Consider the following 20252-nt stretch of genomic DNA (forward strand, 5'->3'; position numbering starts at 1 on the left):
TTGCCCAATCACTTAGTTTTGTGAGATTTTTTTGAAGTTCTTCACAGTCTGCTTTGGACTTAACTATCTTGAGCAGTTTAGTATCTTCTGCAAACTTTGCCACCTCACTGTTTACCCCTTTCTCCAGATCATTTATGAATAAGTTGAATAGGATTGGTCCTCGGACTGACCCTTGGGGAACACCACTAGTTACCCCTCTCCAGTCTGAAAATTTACCATTTATTCCAACTCTTTGTTCCCTGTCTTTTATCCAGTTCTCAATCCATGAAATGATCTTCCATCTTATCCCATGACAACTTAATTTACATAAGAACCTTTGGTGAGGGACCTTGTCAAAGGCTTTCTGGAAATCTAAGTACACTATGTCCACTGGATCCCCCTTGTCCATGTGTTTGTTGACCCCCCTCAAAGAACTCTAATAGATTAGTAAGACATGATCTCCCTTTACAGAAGCCATGTTGACTTTTGCGCAACAATTTATGTTCTTCTATGTGTCTGACAATTTTATTCTTTACTATGGTTTCAACTAGTTTGCCCGGTACTGATGTTAGACTTAACGGCCTGTAATTGCCAGGATCACCTCTAGAGCCCTTCTTAAATATTGGCATTACATTAGCTATCTTCCAGTCATTGGGTACAGTAGCTAATTTAAAGGACAGGTTACAAACCATAGTTAGTAGTTCCGCAATTTCACATTTGAGTTCTTTCAGAACTCTTGGGTGAATGCCATCTGGTCCTGGTGACTTGTTACTGTTAAGTTTCTCAATTAATTCCAAAACCTCCTCTAGTGACACTTCAATCTGTGACAATTCCTCAGATTTGTAGCCTACAAAAGATGGCTCAGGTTTGGGAATCTCCATAACATCCACAGCCCGTGAAGACTGAAGCAAAGAATTCATTTAGTTTCTCTGTGATGACTTTATCGTCTTTTCGATTGTCCAGGGGCTCCACTGGTTGTTTAGCAGGCTTCGGGCTTCTAATGTACTTAAACGTTTTGTTATTATCTTTTGAGTTTTTGGCTAGCTGTTCTTCAAACTCCTTTTTGGCTTTTCTTACTACATTTTTACATTTAATTTGGCAGTGTTTATGCTCCTTTCTATTTACCTCACTAGAAATTGACTTCCACTTTTTAAAAGATGCCTTTTTATCTCTCACTGCCTCTTTTACAGGTTCTTAAGCCACGGTGGCTCTTTTTTAGTTTTTACTGTGTTTTTTAATTTGGGGTATACATTTAAGTTGAGACTCTATTATGGTGTCTTTGAAAAGTGTCCATGCAGCTTGCAGGGGTTTCACTCTAGTCACTGTACCTTTTAATTTCTGTTTAACTAACCTCCTCATTTTTGCACAGTTCCCCTTTCTGAAATTAAATGCCACAATGCTGGGCTGTTGAGGTGTTCTTCCCACCACAGGAATGTTAAATGTTATTATATTATGGTCACTATTTCCAAGTGGTCCTGTTATAGTTCCCTCTTGGACCAGATCCTGCGCTCCACTCAGGACTAGATCAAGAGTTGCCTCTCCCCTGGTGGGTTCCTGTACCAGCTGCTCCAAGAAGCCGTCATTTAAAGTATCGAGACATTTTGTCTCTGTATTTCGTCCTGAGGTGACATGTACCCAGTCCATATGGGGATAATTGAAATCCCCCACTATTATTGAGTTCTTTATGTTGATAGCCTCTCTAATCTCCCTTAGCATTTCATTGTCACTATCACTGTCCTGGTCAGGTGATCAATAATAGATCCCTACTGTTATATTCTTATTAGAGCCTGGAATTACTATCCATAGAAATTCTTTGGAACACGTGGATTCGTTTAAGATTTTTACTTCATTTCATTCTACATTTTCTTTCACATATAGTGCCACTCCCCCCCCCCCCCCCGCATTTCAGTTTGCAGCTCCCAAACCCTCTGCGCCCCTGCTCTGTGGCCATCATCCTTGTTCCAGTTCACCTCCCCCCGCCCCACAGCTTCCTGGCTTGCTGCCATGTGGCCATCATCCACATTCTAGTACACATCTGGTCACATGTGGCTGCCTGCAGCGAATCCAGCCAAGCCAGGCCCCTGTGGGAGGCTGGTACTGCTCCCTTTGAGAATGCAATGCTTTCAGTGAGTATTTACAGCGACACAGCCTCTGCAAACACAGCCTTTGCAAACAAGGAAACAAGTTATAAGTCACCTGGCCTACAGAATGTGACCGTCCTTGGAATAGCACAGAGAGGCAAAAGTTAAGTCATAGTCCATCCTGGCCAAGCCAGAGCCATGTGTCAGCCAAGCTGTAATGGATTCCATCCCAGCACAGGTGCCAACTTTCAGCTTTCCCTGGGGGTGCTCCACCCCAAGGCCCCACCCCCACTCCACCCCATCTCCCAAGGCCCCACCCTCTCTCCACCTCTTCTCACCCCCACTCTGCCCCCTCCCTGAGGCTCCACCCCCACCACACCTCCAGCCCCGGAGCACCCACGTGGAGTCAGTGCCTATGCATCCATGCTCTCCTTTCTGTCCACCCAGGGGAGAGCTTCTTAGTGCCTCCAAAGAGTAGCTCTTATCCCAGGTCCCTTTTCCTCTTTGTTCTCCAATTTAGTTCACGTCCTTCGCTTGCCAGGGTTCAGTCACTGGGACGTCCTGTTGTCTCTCTGGACCTGCTATTATTCTGGGTCGGTTTCAACTAGTTAATTAATGACCTTTTATTCCAACCAGACCACAAGGTGTCACCCAGACTTGTGTCTCCTACAGTGTCCCAGGAGCAGTGTTAACACTTCTGCACCCCACCCCAAGTGGTAACACAAAGTCCAGAGAGAAACTGAGGCACACATAGGTATCATAAAAATATTACAAAAAAATCCCATTTTATCACATCTCTTTCCCTTTCAAAATCAAACTGAGCATTCTCAGAAAAGAGCAATCCAGTTTTCGGAAAGAGTGTGGATGCACAGACCAGCTCTTCACTCTACGAAATATAATAGAACAATGCTTACTGGGTAATACGGCGTACAACAAAAGACATGCCAAGAGGCATTAGATCGACAACGGTATAGCTTACTCAGGAAGAACAGGCAGGGAAAAAAGGGAGGAGGTGTTGCCTTATACATTAAAAATGGACGCACTTGGACTGAGGTTGAGACAGAAATAGGAGACAGACTTGTTGAGAGGCTCTGGGTAAGGATAAAAGGGGTAAAAAAACAAGGATGGTGTCATGGTTGGGGTCCACTACAGACCACCTAACCGGGAAGAAGGGGCAGATGAGGCTTTTTTTAAACAACTAAATCCCCTAGGGAAGCAAGTCTAAGGGGAAAAACAACCAAAGACAGTTGGTGGTTTTTCAAAGAGACACTCCCTCAGACAGAGACAAACACCTACAGAATCTCTATCAAGCATTCTTAAAACTATAATATCCACCTGGTGAAGTGAAGAAACAGATTGACAGAGCCAGAAAGGTACCCAGAAGTCACCTACTACAAGACAGGCCCAACAAAGAAAATAACAGAACGCCACTAGCCATCACCTTCAGCCCCCAACTAAAACCTCTCCAATGCATCATCAAGGATCTACAACCTATCCTGAAGGACGACCCATCACTCTCACAGACCTTGGGAGACAGGCCAGTCCTCACTTACAGACAGCCCCCCAACCTGAAGCAAATACTCACCAGCAGCTACACACCACACAACAAAAACACTAACCCAGGAACCTAACCCTGCAACAAACCCCAGTGCCAACTCTGTTTGCATATCTATTCAAGGGACACCATCATAGGACCTAATCACATCAGCCACGCCATCAGGAGCTCGTTCACCTGCATATCTACCAATGTGATATATGCCATCATGTGTCAGCAATGCCCCTATGCCATGTACATTGGCCAAACCAGACAGGCTCTACGCAAAAGAATAAATGGACACAAATCTGACATCAGGAATTATAACATTCAAAAACCAGTAGGAGAACACTTCAGTCTCCCTGGTCACTCAATAACAGACTTAAAAGTCACAATTCTTCAACAAAAAAACTTCAAAAACAGACTCCAAAGTGAAACTGCAGACCTGGAATTAATTTGCAAACTGGACATCATCAAATTAGGCCTGAATAAAGACTGGGAGTGGATGGGTCATTACAAAAATTAATTTCCCCTTACTAATTTCCCCCTACTGTTACTCACACCTTCTTATCAACTGTTTGAAATGGGCCACCCTCATTACCACTACAAAAGTGATTTTTCCTCCCTTGGTATTCAACTGTTAATTGAGTTGTCTCATTAGACTGCCCCCCGCCACTTGGTAAGGCAACTCCCATCTTTTCATGTACTATGTATATATACCTGCTCCTGTACTTTCCACTCCATGCATCTGATGAAGTGGGTTCTAGCCCACGAAAGCTTATGCCCAAATAAATTTGTTAGTCTCTAAGGTGCCACAAGGACTCCTTGTTGTTTTTGTTCTGTGTAAATATGTATATAATTAATGCATATGAAGTTATGAGAATTGTGTTGTATGGTTGTAACTAAAATATGCTGTGGGTTTGGGAAGTGACCAAATGCTAGCTCTCCAGAGACAATGCCAACAAAAAGTAACCAACGCCCAGGTAGGTGTCAAACCACCATCAACAGCCATTGTCCATCAAGGGAGCTACAATTCAGTGACTCACCTGCATAAGGCCATACAAGGGGAAGTGCTCAACCTTGCCTGGGGACTCAGCAATGCCCTCCAGACATGCCTGGACTTGTGTTCTCCAAGCACATGGACTAAAGGTGTAAACCAGAACACAGGGGGCCAATACTTCACCTTTCTCCTGCCCCCACCTATGCTGCAAGCAACAAAGACACTCAAAAGATTGAAGATTCCAACAGAGGAGACTGGCCCAGATTTAAGGGACAAACCTGTATATTAAGGACTGCAATATCCAGTAGGGTGAGAAAAACTGCTTAATCTAGATGTTGCCCAGTCTAATAGGGTTGAGAGTTTAGACTGCATGCTTTTAATTTATTTTCTTTTGGTAACTAACTCTGACATTTTGTCTATCACTTATAACCACTTAAAATCTATCATTTTGATGAGATTACTGGTTCTGTGGATGAAGGGAAAGCAGTGGATGTATTGTTTCTTGACTTTAGCAAAGCTTTTGACACGGTCTCCCACAGTATTCTTGTCAGCAAGTTAAGGAAGTATGGGCTGGATGAATGCACTATAAGGTGGGTAGAAAGCTGGCTAGATTGTCGGGCTCAACGGGTAGTGATCAATGGCTCCATGTCTAGTTGGCAGCCGGTATCAAGTGGAGTGCCCCAAGGGTCGGTCCTGGGGCCGGTTTTGTTCAATGTCTTCATAAATGATCTGGAGGATGGTGTGGATTGCACTCTCAGCAAATTTGCGGATGATACTAAACTGGGAGGAGTGGTAGATACGCTGGAGGGGAGGGATAGGATACAGAGGGACCTAGACAAATTGGAGGATTGGGCCAAAAGAAATCTGATGAGGTTCAATAAGGATAAGTGCAGGGTTCTGCACTTAGGACGGAAGAACCCAATGCACAGCTACAGACTAGGGACCGAATGGCTAGGCAGCAGTTCTGCGGAAAAGGACCTAGGGGTGACAGTGGACGAGAAGCTGGATATGAGTCAGCAGTGTGCCCTTGTTGCCAAGAAGGCCAATGGCATTTTGGGATGTATAAGTAGGGGCATTGCCAGCAGATCGAGGGACGTGATCGTTCCCCTCTATTCGACATTGGTGAGGCCTCATCTGGAGTACTGTGTCCAGTTTTGGGCCCCACACTATAAGAAGGATGTGGATAAATTGGAGAGTCCAGCGAAGGGCAACAAAAATGATTAGGGGTCTGGAACACATGACTTATGAGGAGAGGCTGAGGGAGCTGGGATTGTTTAGCCTGCAGAAGAGAAGAATGAGGGGGGATTTGATAGCTGCTTTCAACTACCTGAAAGGGGGTTCCAAAGAGGATGGCTCTAAACTGTTCTCAATGGTAGCAGATGACAGAACGAGGAGTAATGGTCTCAAGTTGCAGTGGGGGAGGTCTAGGTTGGATATTAGGAAAAACTTTTTCACTAAGAGGGTGGTGAAACACTGGAATGCGTTACCTAGGGAGGTGGTAGAATCTCCTTCCTTAGAGGTTTTTAAGGTCAGGCTTGACAAAGCCCTGGCTGGGATGATTTAACTGGGAATTGGTCCTGCTTTGAGCAGGGGGTTGGACTAGATGACCTTCTGGGGTCCCTTCCAACCCTGATATTCTATGATTCTATGATTCTATGATTTGTAGTCAATACATTTGTTTTACTATTTATCTTTGCCAGTGAGTTTGCCTGAAGTGTTTGGTAAATTTGCTCAGGTTTTACAAAGGCGAGTGTATATCCACTTTCCATTGATGAAGTGGTGAACCAATTAATAAATTTGTACTGCTCATCTTGAGCAGTACAAGACAGTATATTCCTGAGGTATAAGGCTGGGAGCTGGGGGAATTTGGCTGGTGCCTTTCTCTGAGTGATTCATGACCGGCTCTGGGAGCATTCATGCGATCTAGCTGGCTGAGGGGCTCCACCTGCTGTTGCTGAGTGATCACAGCGCCTGGAGGGGTTTGCTGCTTGTCACTAGCAAAGCATTGTGAGAGACAGCCCAGGCTGGAGAGTTAAGGGGGCACAGAGGTCCCACAGTCCCACGCTGCACTCCAGGTATCCTGTCACAGGTACTAACTAACTAACTAATTATATTTTTACACTTCATTTGCCGGAGTTTATGCTCCTTTCTATTTTCCTCGCTAGGATTTAACTTCCACTTTTTAAAGGATTCCTTTTTGCCTGTATCTGCTTCTTTTACCTTGTTGTTTAGCCACCATGGCACTTTTTTGGTTCTCTTACTGTATTTTTTAATTTGGTGCATACATTTAAGTTGAATCTCTCTTATGATGTCTTTAAAAAGTCTCCATGCAGCTTGCAGGGATTTCACTTTTGGCACTGCACCTTTTAATTTCTGTTTAACTAACTTCCATATCTGGACGTACTGCCCACAGACTGATCCACCACTCAGCCCACATTATGTGGATTTTCTTAGGTGCTCAATATACTAATCACATTTTAGGATCAGAGGGACATATTTCATATAAAGTTCTAACCTGATCAGGTCTTACAAAGATTCCAGGGTAGTGACACCAGCTCCGTTACTCCACCTGTGGGAGTACTCACCTGTCAGGGTGCCAGCCTTTTGTTCTACTGCACATGCCAAAACCTTTTCCTATAGGTCTTAGGCCACGGTAGGCAATAGGCAGATTGCTGGCCAAATCCAGCCTGCCAGACGCTTTTGAACAGACCACAAAATCTTTCACCTGGACAAAAATAATTGATTATTTCTGCCTTCATTGTTAGCTCAAACCTAAGCAATAAGGCTCTTTTGAACTGTTTGTAGCTCCCAGTGTCAGTTCTGTTCAGTTGGCTATAGGTGTCAATGGCTTTGGGACCCAGTAAAGGAGTGAGGCAACACATCCCCACTACTGCCCCACAGGTCCCCCCTGCCACCCCACTTCCCCACTGCTACACTACAGCTCTCTCCTCCCGCCTTACACCCCCACTACTGCCCCACAGCTCCCCCTCCTGCCTCACATCCCCACTGCTGCCCCATACTTCCCCCTCTCACCTCACCTCTTCCAACCCCACAGGTCCCACTTCAGACTTTCACTCCCCCTTCCCCTCTCTCTTCACCTGCAGGTACTGCCATCCTCCCGGGTGCTGCCACAGCCAGATGCCACTGTGCTTACACTGCACCCGGTGGAAGGGGTCAGACCTGGCTCAGTGATTGGCTCGGTGGCGCCGCCTGAGGCCTCTGCACAGGGGCATCTGACTTACACCCTGCTGGGGGGAGGTGGAGACGGCACCTTTGTGGTGGACAGCGTGACGGGGGAGATCTACACGGCACGGGAGCTGGACTATGAGTTGGGGGCACAGCACATGCTGCATGTCAGCGCCGAGGACACACAGCGCGGCTACCCTGCCAGCCGGCTGGTGCTGGTGCAGATCCATGTGCAGGACTGTAATGACCAGGCGCCTGCCTTCCCCGAGGACCCCATCACTATTGTGGTGCCCGAGAACACCCAGATCGGTGCCTCCATCTTCACCTTCCAGGCCCCAGATGGAGACGGTGCTGGCCCCAACAGCCAGGTGTGCTACAGGCTGCTGCACCAGGAGCCCCCCGGCTCCCACTTCCAGCTGGATGCCCACTCTGGGCTGCTGAGCCTCCAGCAGGGGCTGGACCGCGAGGCTGCCCCCTCCTTTCTGCTGGTGGTGGAGGCCACAGACCAGGCCCTCAACGTCAGCCAGCGCCGCTCCGCTGCCGTCACTGCCCGCGTCTTTGTGACAGACGAGAACGACAACACGCCCGTCTTTCTCTCACCAGCCACCGTTAGCGTCATGGAGGACCAGCCCACTGGCTTCATGGTGCTGCATGTGGTGGCGTGGGATGGGGACCTGGGCGAAAATGGACGGGTGAGCTACACCCTGCAGGCAGGCAACGCCGAGGGCCGATTCCACCTCAACCCCAGCACAGGTAAGGGGCCTGTGGGGCTGCAGGGAGATGCTGGGGCTGTGGGGGAGAGGAGGGCAAGGGACATGGGAGACACAAGAAGTGAAGGGGAAGAGGTGGCTGATGTGGGGGGTGGGAGGGGATATGGGAAATACAAGGGGGGAAGGAAAAGGGGTGATGGATGTGGGGGAGGGGACACAGGAGACACAGGGGGTGAAGGCGAAGAGGTGATGGATGTGGGGGAGGGGACACGGGAGACACAGGGGGCGAAGGGGAAGAGGTGATGGATGTGGGGGAGGGGACACAGGGGGCGAAGGGGAAGAGGTGACAGATGTGGGGGATGGGAAGACAGGTAGACACAATGGATAAGGAGCATCGGGGAGGCATGGGGACCCAGTGGGAGGATGGGGGCAGTGGTGACAGTAGATTCCTGACCCAGCCTGGAGTGGGTAAGAGATTCCCACTGGGCCCAGGCGGGAGGAGGTGCCTGGCCACAGCATGAGGGACAGAAGCAGGCAGGTGCCAGCGTGTGCAGGGAGAGCTGGGCGCAGCTCCGCAGCCCAAGGTGTGGGGTTTGTAGTGCTGCGGGGCACCAAGCATGGAGCCTGACCTCAGTGACCCTGGCTCAGCCCAGCTCCCTGTGACTCCTCTGTCCCAGGCTCAGTCTGTCCTGGTGTCTCCCCAGGTGCCCTCTCCATTGTGCGGACTCTGAACCGGGAGGAGATATCCCAGCACAACCTGACAGTGGTGGCCATGGACCACGGCTTCCCGCGCCGCTCGTCCACGCAGCTGCTGACAGTGCTGGTGCTGGACGTTAATGATGAGGCACCTGCCTTCGAGAAGGCTGAGTATGAGGCCAGTGTCATGGAGAATCTGCCAGCAGGCAGCCCCGTGCTGCAGCTGCTGGCCACAGACTGCGACCTGGGTGAGAGCCTTGGGGCTGGAACAGGTGGCCCTCGGGGAGGGAGGTTGGCTGGGTCAAAGCTGCGCCAAAGGCATTGGCCCAGGGGCTGAAGAATACGTGATCACCACAGGCCTTCCCCTGCTCCTCATCTGCCAAGGCAGTATCCAGGGAGCCCCAGGGTTGGGCGCCTTACCTGCAGGAGATGAGAGAGCCAGTCCCTGAGCATTGAGGGGCATCGGAGATTGGAGCCCTGTCACACTAGACCCACACAGATCCATGTCACAATTGCCGTCGTCCCCACAGTGTGGCCTGGCCCTGAGGGACTGTCACCAAGCAGCAGTCCCTCCCCACCCTCTCCTCCAACTGACCCCCAGCCTGCCCAGGTCCCCTTAGCCTGGCCACAGCTGTCTCCTTTCCTCAGCCTTCCTGACATCTCCACTTCTGCCCCTTCCCTCCTGCCTCTAGGGGTCTTTCCCCACCCAGCCCCCACACTGCTCCCTTGTGGGGAAAGGGAAGGGAGCATGGCCTGGGGCGGGTGGGAGGAGGCACAGTGGGTGCAGAGGCCTGGGACAGGCAAGTGGAAAGAGGGCCTGGTCCTGGGACCATTGCAGGAGCTGTCTGCACTTACCCCTTCAGACCAGAGGTTTCTCTTTTGCAGGGGCCAATGGGCATGTGTCATATGGGGGCCTCTCTGGGAGTCCCTTCTCCATCCACCCACAGACTGGGCTTGTCACCACCATGCGCTCCCTGGACCGGGAGAGGCGGGAGCAGCACATGCTAACAGGTATGGCCAGACCTGGGGGTTGGGCTTGGGTGGGGAAGGTGCTGTATGGGAAGTGGAGAGTGGCAGTGAGGGTAGCAGGGACTAAGGGGAGGAGATGGGAGGGGGTCCAGCTGTGCTCCCAGCTGGCATGGACATCAGCATGTTTGCTGGAGGAAGGAGGTGTATTGTGTGGGGCAAAGAAAGGGAGTGGGGAATGTTCAGGTTTTGATGTAAGAGTGTTGGGTGGGTGAGGCAGGAAGGGAAGGGGACAGGAGAGTGGAGGGACCCAGATTGGGCACAGGGTGCGGGCTGGGGGAGATGGGCCATGGTGGAGCTGCTCCTTGCAGGCGGTGGGTGTGGTCCTATGGGTGGCACCTAGGGTCTCCAGGACCCCCTCCCTCTCTTCCCACAGTCTATGCCCAGGATGGTGGCCTGCCCCCCAACCTGGCCAAAGTGACAGTGCGGATCTTGGTGGGAGATGAAAACGACCATGCCCCGCGCTTCGAGAGCGAGTCCTGCTCCTTGGAGGTGCCCGAGAACCAGAGCCGCGTGGTGCTCTACACTCTGCGGGCCACAGACTTGGATGCGGGCGAGAATGGGCGTCTGGAATACCATGTGATGGGTGAGGGCCACCGGGCACATGGCTCACGCTGTGCTGGTGCTCCCCCTTCTGACCCCAGCTCCCACATGGGGGTCCTTCGCTGAGACCATTGGCATGAGCAGCAATCCCCCATCTGCCATGTGTGCTGCAGCCCCTGCGGCATGGGGTACAATCCACACTGGCTTGGTTCTGTGCCAGGCAAGGCATGGCTCTTGACTGCTGCCCCTCCGAGGACCTCAGTAGAGTGTGCCTCCAGGGTTGTGAACACTGGCTGCAGTTGCTCCTCCTGGGGCCTTCCCGGTCCTCTCCTATCTGTTCCTGCTGAATCTGTATCGGGGGGGTCGGGCTGAGGTTTGCACACAGCTCTGTGGTGAGGTCTCTGCAGCACCAGTCATCTGGGCCAGGTCAAAGCCCTCAAGCTATGGCTGGTTCTGGTGCCTCGTTCTTGGGGCTCTTGGGGGCTAGTTGAGTGCTGTTCGATGGCAGGAAGAGTGGTTGTGGGGCATGCTGGGATGGGGCTACACTGTACATGCTGTTTGGGTTTGCCACTTCTACTCTGCACTGGGGTAGTGTTTGCCACTGAGGTGGTGCCAGTTGTGGGCCATTTTCTGTGCAATTCAGAGGGGAGAGACCCCATCCTGTTTGCACCATGGCTCCCTGCCTGCAGGGGTCTGTCTGCAGAACTACAGGGGCCATATCAGGGAAGGTCCATCATTCCCATCCCCCTCCCACTGGGCAGTATCAGGAAATGTCACTTGCTCCCACTCCCCCTCTGAGCCATATCGGGAGGGTTCCTTGCTCCCATTACCCCCCCCACCCCAGCTCCCAGGCCATATCAGGGAGGTTCTCTCATTCCCATCTCTTCTCTCCCAGATGGAGACCCTGCCCAGGATTTCAGCCTGGACCCTGCTTCTGGTGTGTTCTCCACCTCGCGCAGCCTGGACCGAGAGCTGGTGGCCTCTTACCGTCTGACTGTGGTGGCACGAGACCACGGCACACCCCAGCGCAGTGCCACCATGTCTCTGAATGTGCGGGTGCTGGACCTCAATGACAATGCACCGCACTTTGCGCAGGCAGCCTACACTGTGGAGGTGCCTGAGGACCTGGCTGTTGGGGCACTGGTCCTGCAGCTGGTGGCACTGGACCCAGATGAGGGCACCAATGGGCAGGTCTCCTACTACCTGGGCAATGAGTCGCTGGGCATGTTCCAGGTGGAACCACAGAGCGGGCTCATCACCAGTGCCCAGGCCTTGGATCGTGAGCGCCGCCCGATTTACAGCTTCCTGGCCAAAGCCGTGGACTCGGCACCCTGGGAGCCCAAGAGCGCGGTCGTGCGTGTCACAGTCGTCGTGCGGGACATCAACGACCATGCACCTGCCTTCCTGTACAGCCCACTCTCCGTCAATCTCTCCCGCCACACGCCACCTAAGCAGGTGGTGGCCACTATGCGGGCTGAGGACAAAGACGCGGGTGCCAACGCCTCCATTCTGTACCGGTTTGCCACACACAACCCCAGCTTCGCCATCAATTCCTACACTGGCGCCATCCAGTTGCTGCAGCCCCTAGGCTCTCTCAGCCAGCGCCAGCGCACCCTTTTCATCCTGGCCACCGACTTGGGCCAACCAGCCCTCTCCTCCACTGGCGTGGTGGTGATCTACCTGCAGGAAGAGAGCTACCAGGGCGTGCGCTTCCCCCGCAGCACCAGAGACGTAGCCATACCTGAGAATGCCGCCACAGGTAGTGCCACCAGCCAGACAGGGCACAGGGTGAACAGTGCGGGGCTGGGCAGGAAACGGCCAGGATCTAGGGATAGGCACTGGGTGCCAGGGATAACAGGGAACGGCTGGGAGCTGGGGATGGGAACTGGGTGCCAGGGATAACAGGGAACGGCCGGGAGCCGGGGATGGGAGCTGGGTGCCAAGGGTAGCAGGGAACAGCCGGGAGCCGGGGAGGGAACTGGGTGCCAGGGGTAACAGGGAAGGGCTGGGCTCTGGGGATGGGAGCTGTGTGCCAGGGTAACAGGGAACAGCTGGGAGCTGGGGATGGGAACTGGGTTGCAGGGGTAACAGAGAACGACCGGGAGCCAGGGATGGGAGCTGGGTGCCAGGGGTATCAGGGAACGGCCGGGAGCCGGGGAGGGAACTGGGTGCCAGGGGTAACAGGGAAGGGCCGGGCTCTGGGTATGGGAACTGGGCGCCAGGGGTAACAGAGAACAACCGGGAGCCGGGGATGGGAGCTGGGTGCCAAGGGTAGCAGGGAACGGCCGGGAGCTGGGGATGGGAACTGCGTGCCAGGGATAACAGGGAACGGCTGGGAGCTGGGGATGGGAACTGGGTGCCAAGGGAACTGGGGAACAGTGGGGCACCAGGGACACTGGGGAGCAGCAAAATCTGGAGTGGGGCAGTGGAAGTAACTGGGTACAGCAGGGTGCTCGGACAGGGAGACTGGGGGAAACAGAGGAAAGTGGGGCACTAGGGGTATTGCATGGGGTGCCATGGATTCCCAGGATCAGTGCTACACCCCTAGCTTTGGAACCATCTCTAGGAGGAATGTGCCAGACCGCCAAGGGGTCTCACTCTTCCTGCAGGATGTGCCACATGGCCTCACCACTGCTTCACACTGGAGCTCTGAGACTTCAGCACTCCTCTTCACACTGTGAGCTCTGTGCAGTGAGTCCAAGTGAGACAGACTCCGGATAGAGTATGTGCACTCTGCAGGGATCAGTGCACCTCACCCAGCATTGCCATGACACACACACAGCGTTGTCAAAACAGTCAGGTTCATTAGTCAGTGGCGCACAGCACCAGAAGCCCTGACGTTAGCCCATAGAACTGAAGGGGAAAGCACAGGCCATCCTGGTCATCCCAGAGCCCAGCCATGCTGGAGTGAGTCCCATTGTTCAAGTTTTGTGTGTCTTTCCATCTGACTTCACGTTTAGACTCCAGGTGAGAGCCGCAACTCCTTCCAGAAGCCAATTCTTCTCCCCGCCAGCTCACACCTTCCTGTCCTTTGTTCTTGAGTCCAGGAATGTTACTCAGCTTCCCTGTTGGGAGGTGGGGAAATCCATCTCCCTCTGGGTCATTGTTTTCTAGTTGTCCATGTCTTGGTGACTGGGTTTTCCATTGTCTTAACTCTTCCACTGGTATGGGGGTCAAGGCCCAGACCATCAGCTGATGCCCACACCTATGTCTGTTAGCCTGCCCTGGAAGCATTCCTTTTCCACCCCACTGGGTAACAATGCAGCATACAGGATAAACTGAGGCACACATAGAATTCATAAAAATATTACCAAAAATTGCCACTGCACGTCCCTTCCCCATTCGAGCCTGCCCTGCGCTTTGCCTTCTGCCTGCACTGGGGAAGTTCAGGTTCCCGGTTTCATGGCAAGGTATCAGCTATACCATTTTCACTCCGATTAACATGAATCACTTCAATATCATAATCTTGGAGGGTCAAACTCCAGCTTAGAAGTTTGGCATTAAACCCTTTCATTTCATGCAGCACGTCAGAGCGGAGTGGTCAGTGAGCCTTTCCCAAAAGGACAGCACATAGTCCTCCACCAGTTGCCCTTCGAGGGAGGCCTTCTACTCCCACTCATCCCTTATCATGTCCAGTGGTCCCCTCACTCTCCTCCCACACAGCAATTCAAAAAGGGAGATCCCTGTAGATTTCTGGGGCACTTCCCTATAAGCAAACAGCAAACACTTATCCGAGTCCTGCTGATGCTGGTCCATAAAAGTCCTCAACACTATCTTCAGGATCCTATTAAACATCGCCACCAGCCTGTTGGACTGAGGGTGATGAGAAGAGGCCCAGGTGTGCTGGACCCCCAGTTTCTCCCACAAGCTGACATGACATTGGACCCCTGGTCTGTAAAGACCTCCCGGGTGAACCCCACTCTGCTGAAGATAGTCAGCAGCGTGTCTGCCTCAATGGAGGACAGAGCCACTGCCCCTGGGTGGCGGGTAGCGCAATCAACCACAATCAGAATGTATTTCTTCTCTGCCCGGGTTGCCTTGCTAAGGGTCCCCACTATCGCCACCTTCTGAAAAGGTTCCCTTATGATGGGCAATGATCTCAGCACTGCTTTATACTTAACCCCATCCTCTGGCAGGGGTCACAGGACCTGCAGTACTATTTGACTGTGTCAAAGACTCCAGGCCAGTAGCCTTTGCTGGGTGTGCTATGTCCCCTGATGTCCTGAGAGGATATCGTGGACCAGGTACAATAGTTTGCAGTGGTACCTCTGGGGAATCAACAGCTGCCTCCTGATCCCCGCAAGGTTCAATTTTCCCAGTGGGAACTGATTCCTGGTACAGGAATCTTTTCTCCCACTGGAATGTGTCCCTGCCGTACTCCTTAAGGGATTTTACAGTGCTGTGGTCAGCTGTGGCCCTCAGCTTCTCCAAGGAGGGAATCCTTCTGCAGTTCAGTCTGAAATTCAACTCCTGGGTAGTGAGTGTGACCTGTCCCTCTTTGCTGTTAGGGGCTGGAGTCACAGCAACCTTTGGAGTCACAGCTGTGCCTCGGTTTCTAGTCTAACCTCCTAGACAGTGATGACCCTAGATGACCCTTGTAGTCCCTTCTAATCCCATGGTTCTATGTTAATAGAATCATAGACTATCAGGGTTGGAAGGGACCTCAGGAGGTCATCTAGTCCAACCCCCTGCTCAAAGCAGGACCAATCCCCAACTAAATCATCCCAGCCAGGTCTTTTTCAAGCCTGACCTTAAAAACCTCTAAGGAAGGAGATTCCACCACCTCCCTAGGTAACCCGTTCCAGTGCTTCACCACTATCCTAGTGAAAAAGTTTTTCCTAATAATCAACCTAAATCTCCCCCACTGCAACTTGAGACCATTACTCCTTGTTCTGTCATCTGGTACCACTGAGAACAGTCTAGAGCCATCCTCTTTGGAACCCCCTTTCAGGTAAATGAAAGCAGCTATCAAATCCCCCTTCATTCTTCTCTTCCGCAGACTAAACAATCCCAGTTCCCTCAGCCTCTCCTCATAAGTCATGTATTCCAGTCCCCTAATCATTTTTGTTGCCCTCCGCTGGACGTTTTCCAATTTTTCCACATCCCTCTTGTAGTGTGGGGCCCAAAACTGGACACAGTACTCCAGATGAGGCCTCACCAATGTCGAAGAGAGGGGAACGATCACATCCCTCGATCTGCTGGCAGTGCCCCTACTTATACATCCCAAAATGCCATTGGCCTTCTTGGCAACAATGGCACACTGTTGACTCATATCCAGCTTCTCGTCCACTGTAACCCCTAGATCCTTTTTGGCAGAACTGCTGCTTAGCCATTTGGTCCCTAGTCTGTAGGGCTGTATCGGATTCTTCCATCCTAAGTGCAGGACTCTGCACTTGTCCTTGTTGAACCTCATCAGATTTCTTTTGGCCCAATCCTCTAATTTGTGTAGGTCCCTCTGTATCCTATCCCTACCCTCAAGCGTATCTACCTCTCCCCCCAGTTTAGTTCCCCACCTCAGGACAAAGTCTCAGGCTCAGCCCCATCCCAGGTAGCATATTCCCCCAAAGTGGAGGCTGATTAGCCCCATGCTTGGTAGTCCAGGACCCTGGGTCAGGGTAGTGCTCTTTGGCTCTGGAAAGAACCAGGATGCTCTCTGCACCATCCGGCCATCATCCAGATCATTTGCCATCAGCACCTTCACTGGTAGATGATCCTGAGCCCCAGCCTCTTTGTGCCCTTCCTTGGCACCCCTATTTCAGGGATATCTTCACTACAGCACCTCACTGTATCTGAACACCCCTCCTCATCGCCAGCTAGTCAATGGGCACAAACTGATCCAGGGCCACCACATTGGGCCATGCCAGAGTCACCTCAGCACCTGTGTCCTGGTACCCCTGGGCCCTCCTCCCATCCACCTCTCTGCCACATCGGGCCATGCCAGAGTCACCTCAGCACCTGTGTCCTGGTACCCCTGGGCCCTCCTCCCATCCACCTCTCTGGGGATGATATGGTGATGGCTGCCCGGTGCACACCCTGTGAGTTGGATTCACTGGGTCGTGTGGGTTGACAGCAGAGGCCTGAACATCACACCCTATAGATGGGCTGACCTGGAGGCCTCCTCCCCCCGAGCCACAGGTACACTGTCAGCCCTGGCAACCTGAGGATCTGGCCTTCCTTCCAGCTGGGCTTGCCCCAAGTTAACCCTTCGTTTGGCTACTGTTTCATTAACCCTTGGCAGTTTTGCCCACCTATGCCCTGTTTTCCAACAAACATTACATTTCAGGGCCTGAGCTCACATGGAGAGGGCTACCACATCAGCTGTCACCCTGGTTTGGATTTGCTCATGTCCCACTTCTGGAGCACCCCTGTGTAACCACCAGGTCCCAGATCTGGGCCAATCCCTTTGGATTTCTTTTCATACCCGGGCCTTCTGTCGACAAATTCATCTGCCAACCAGCCTGCAAGGTGGGGAGTCCCGGCAGTGCTTACCTGGGGCAGCTCCAAGGAAGCATCTGGCAGGTCCCTCTGGCTCCTAGGGGCGGGGGAGCATAGCTGGGGGGGAGCAGAGGGAGCGGCCGCTCCCGCCACTGATCACATCAAAAGTGGCGCTTTAAGTGCCGACTCCATGGGTGCTCCGGGGCTGGAGCACCCATGGGGAATATTTGGTGGGTGCAGAGCACCCACCAGCAGCTCCCTGCCCCAGCTCACCACACCTCCACTCCACCTCCTCCCCTGAACGTGCCGCCCCGCTCTGCTTCTCCGCCCCAACCCCCGCTTCCTGCCAATCAGCTGTTTGCACTGGAAGCCGGTGAGGGGGGGAGTTGAGAAGCAAGCGGCGGCTTCGCGCTCAGGCATAGGGAAATGGAGGCGGAGCAGAGGTGAGCTGGGGTGGGGGGGCGCGGGGAGGGCCGCCCACACCGCAGCAGGTAACCCCGGGGTGGGGGGGGCGCACAGGGGAACCACTCCCCACCCCAGCTCACCTCCGCCACCCTCGGCCTGAGCGCAAAGCCGCCGCCTGCTTCTGAGCCCTCCCAGGCTTCCCGTGCGAACTGCTGATTTGCAGGAAGCCGGGGGGGGGGGCAGAGAAGCAGAGCGGGGTGGCGCGTTCAGGGGAGGAGGTGGAGGCGGAGCAGAGGTGAGCTGGGGCTGGGCGCAGGGCGGGGAGCTGCCAGTGGGTGCTCTGCACCCACCAAATTTTCCCCGTGGGTGCTCCAGCCCCAGAATACCCACGGAGTTGGCACCTAAGGCGCCGCTTTTGGCTGGTTGTTAAATTTAGAAGCCCTTTTTAGAGTTGGTTGTCCCTCACGGGACAGCCGGCTCTAAAAGGTCTTCTAAATTTAACAAGTGGTTCTAGCGAACCAGTACAAACCGGTGCGAACAAGTGGTTCTACTGAACCGGAGCAAACCGGCTCCAGCTCACCACTGACCTTATCCCATTAGTGGAGAGATTCTCCCAGCAGGGCGGTGGCAACCATATATGTCGTACCCTGAGTCTTTTACACCCAAAACCTTTTCCTGTGAGCCTCAGGTGTCAACTGAACTTAAGCGTCTCTCACCTGGAGTCTGACGAAGGAGGTCAGATGGAGAGACACACACAACTTGAACAAAGGGGTTCACTACAGCTTGGCTGGGCGCTGGGCTGACCAGGATAGTATGTGCTTTAACCTTCATTTCTCTGGGCTTATCTAAGGGCTTCCTGTGCTGTGTGCCACTGACTAATAAATCCAATTGCTGTGACAATGCTGTTTGGGTGTGAGTGCAAGCGCTTGGTGAGGTGCATTAATCTCTGCAGAGTGGACAAGTCTCTACCAGGAGTCTGTCTCAGTGAGACTTGCTGAACAGAGCTTACGGTGTGAAGTAGGAGTGCTGCAGCCCCAGAGGTCCAGTCTAAGGAGGTTGTGAGGCCGCATGGCTAACCCTGAAGGAAGAGTGAGACCCCTGGGGAGGGTGGTCTGGCACACTAACAGGCATCAGTATTGAGGAACTGCAGGGTGCTAGGGGCACATGGGGCAAGAGGAAACAGCAGAGTTCTAGAAGTGGGGCACAGGCTTCTGGGAGGGGGACATAGGGTAATTGGGAACAAGGAGGACTGGGTGCAGGGTCACAGGGCTCTGGGGTAGCTGGAAAGAGTGAGATTCTGGGGACAGGGCATGGGGCACTGGGGTACTTGGGGAAGGGACACAGGACACCAGGATAACTGGGAACAGTGGGGGACTGGGGACAGGGACATAGGTTAGCACACTAGCCTTGGACTTGGGAGACCTGGTTTCAGTTCCCTGCTTGGTTATAGGATTCCCATGTGATCTTAGGCAAGTCCCATGAACCAGGCCACAGCGACATTCTGCAGCACAGTCTCTAGGCCTCCATTCCAATCTGTGCAGGGAGGGTAATAGGATGCTAGGGGCAGATTTGGGTTGTTGGAGCACAGATGTCCCAGGCAGCTCAGTGGAGCTCTAGGGACATAACTGGGGCAACAGTAGGGTCAGAGGGGGGTTTGTGACGGGTTACCCCCACTTTGGGGTGCCACTTGATGTGCTGGGGTCCCACTGAACGTGCCTGTTCCACCAGCCTGGATTCCCTCACCCTGTCCTGCAGTGCCAGGCAGCCGCGTAGCTGGGTGGAGGGAACAGGGGGAGCGATCCAAAAAAAAGGCGTCACCCGCTCCAGGGGCGGACCCTCACTCACTCCGGGTGTCTTCGGCGGCACTGAAGGTCCCGCCACCAAGGTGCTGCCAAAGACCCGGAGCGCCGCCAAGTGAGTAAAAGTGCTGCAGTGGATGGCGCCTTTTTTTTGGATCGCTCCCCCTGTTCCCTCAACGGGAGAAAATTTAAAAGGCCCCACGACATTGACAAGGCGCCGCTTTGTGCTCAGTGGCAGAGCGGCCGCTGCCCCGCTCCCCCCTAGCTGCGCCACTGGTGCCAGGCCCTCAAGCCTTCTCTAGCACACACACAGGTAGGACCACACCCAGCTGCAAAAAGACACAGACACTGCGATCAGCTCTGCATGGGAAGACTCAGCTCGGGGATTGCCCAGCAGTCAAGTGCACACCCCCTCTGGAGTGTAAACCCAAAATTGTATTGTCTTGCGCTGCTCCTGGAAATTCGCTCCCTCCCTCAATGTGGAGGAAGATATGCACAGCTCCCCTCCCTCCCCCAGTTATGAATTGTACAGACTGGGTTTTAGAAAACAAAACAAGTTTATTAACTAGAAAGGATAGATTTTAAGTGATTATAAGGGATAGCAAGTTTCAGAGTAAGGGATAGCAAACAGATCAAAGTAGATTACTGAGCAAATAAAGCAAACACACAAACTAAGCTTAATACACTGAAGAAACTGGCTACAAGTAGTAATTTCTCACTCTAAATGTTGTTTTAAGCAGGTTGCAGAGGTTCTTGCAAACAAACTTCTTTTGCTTGCAGCTTAGAATTCCAGATATTCCTTTCACAGGCCAGACACCTTCTAGCCTGGGTCCGTTCTTCCCCAGTTCAGTTTCAGGT

The 20252-nt window shown here is 52.8% G+C and overlaps 1 protein-coding gene across 1 annotated transcript in view; it reads left to right on the forward strand.

Moving 5' to 3' along the window:
- DCHS1 (dachsous cadherin-related 1) overlaps positions 1-20252 on the forward strand; it is a 131606-nt gene that overhangs the window by 81981 nt on the left and 29373 nt on the right. Inside the window, exons 10-14 of the mRNA XM_084635833.1 lie at positions 7699-8533; positions 9195-9434; positions 10072-10197; positions 10589-10798; positions 11651-12514. Of these exons, the coding sequence (XP_084491959.1) occupies positions 7699-8533; positions 9195-9434; positions 10072-10197; positions 10589-10798; positions 11651-12514 (2275 nt within the window). The remainder of the gene's footprint in view (positions 1-7698; positions 8534-9194; positions 9435-10071; positions 10198-10588; positions 10799-11650; positions 12515-20252) is intronic.

This window comes from Lepidochelys olivacea, assembly GCF_965140295.1.
Source record: "Lepidochelys olivacea isolate rLepOli2 genome assembly, chromosome: 1".
NCBI classification, from domain to species: domain Eukaryota; kingdom Metazoa; phylum Chordata; order Testudines; family Cheloniidae; genus Lepidochelys; species Lepidochelys olivacea.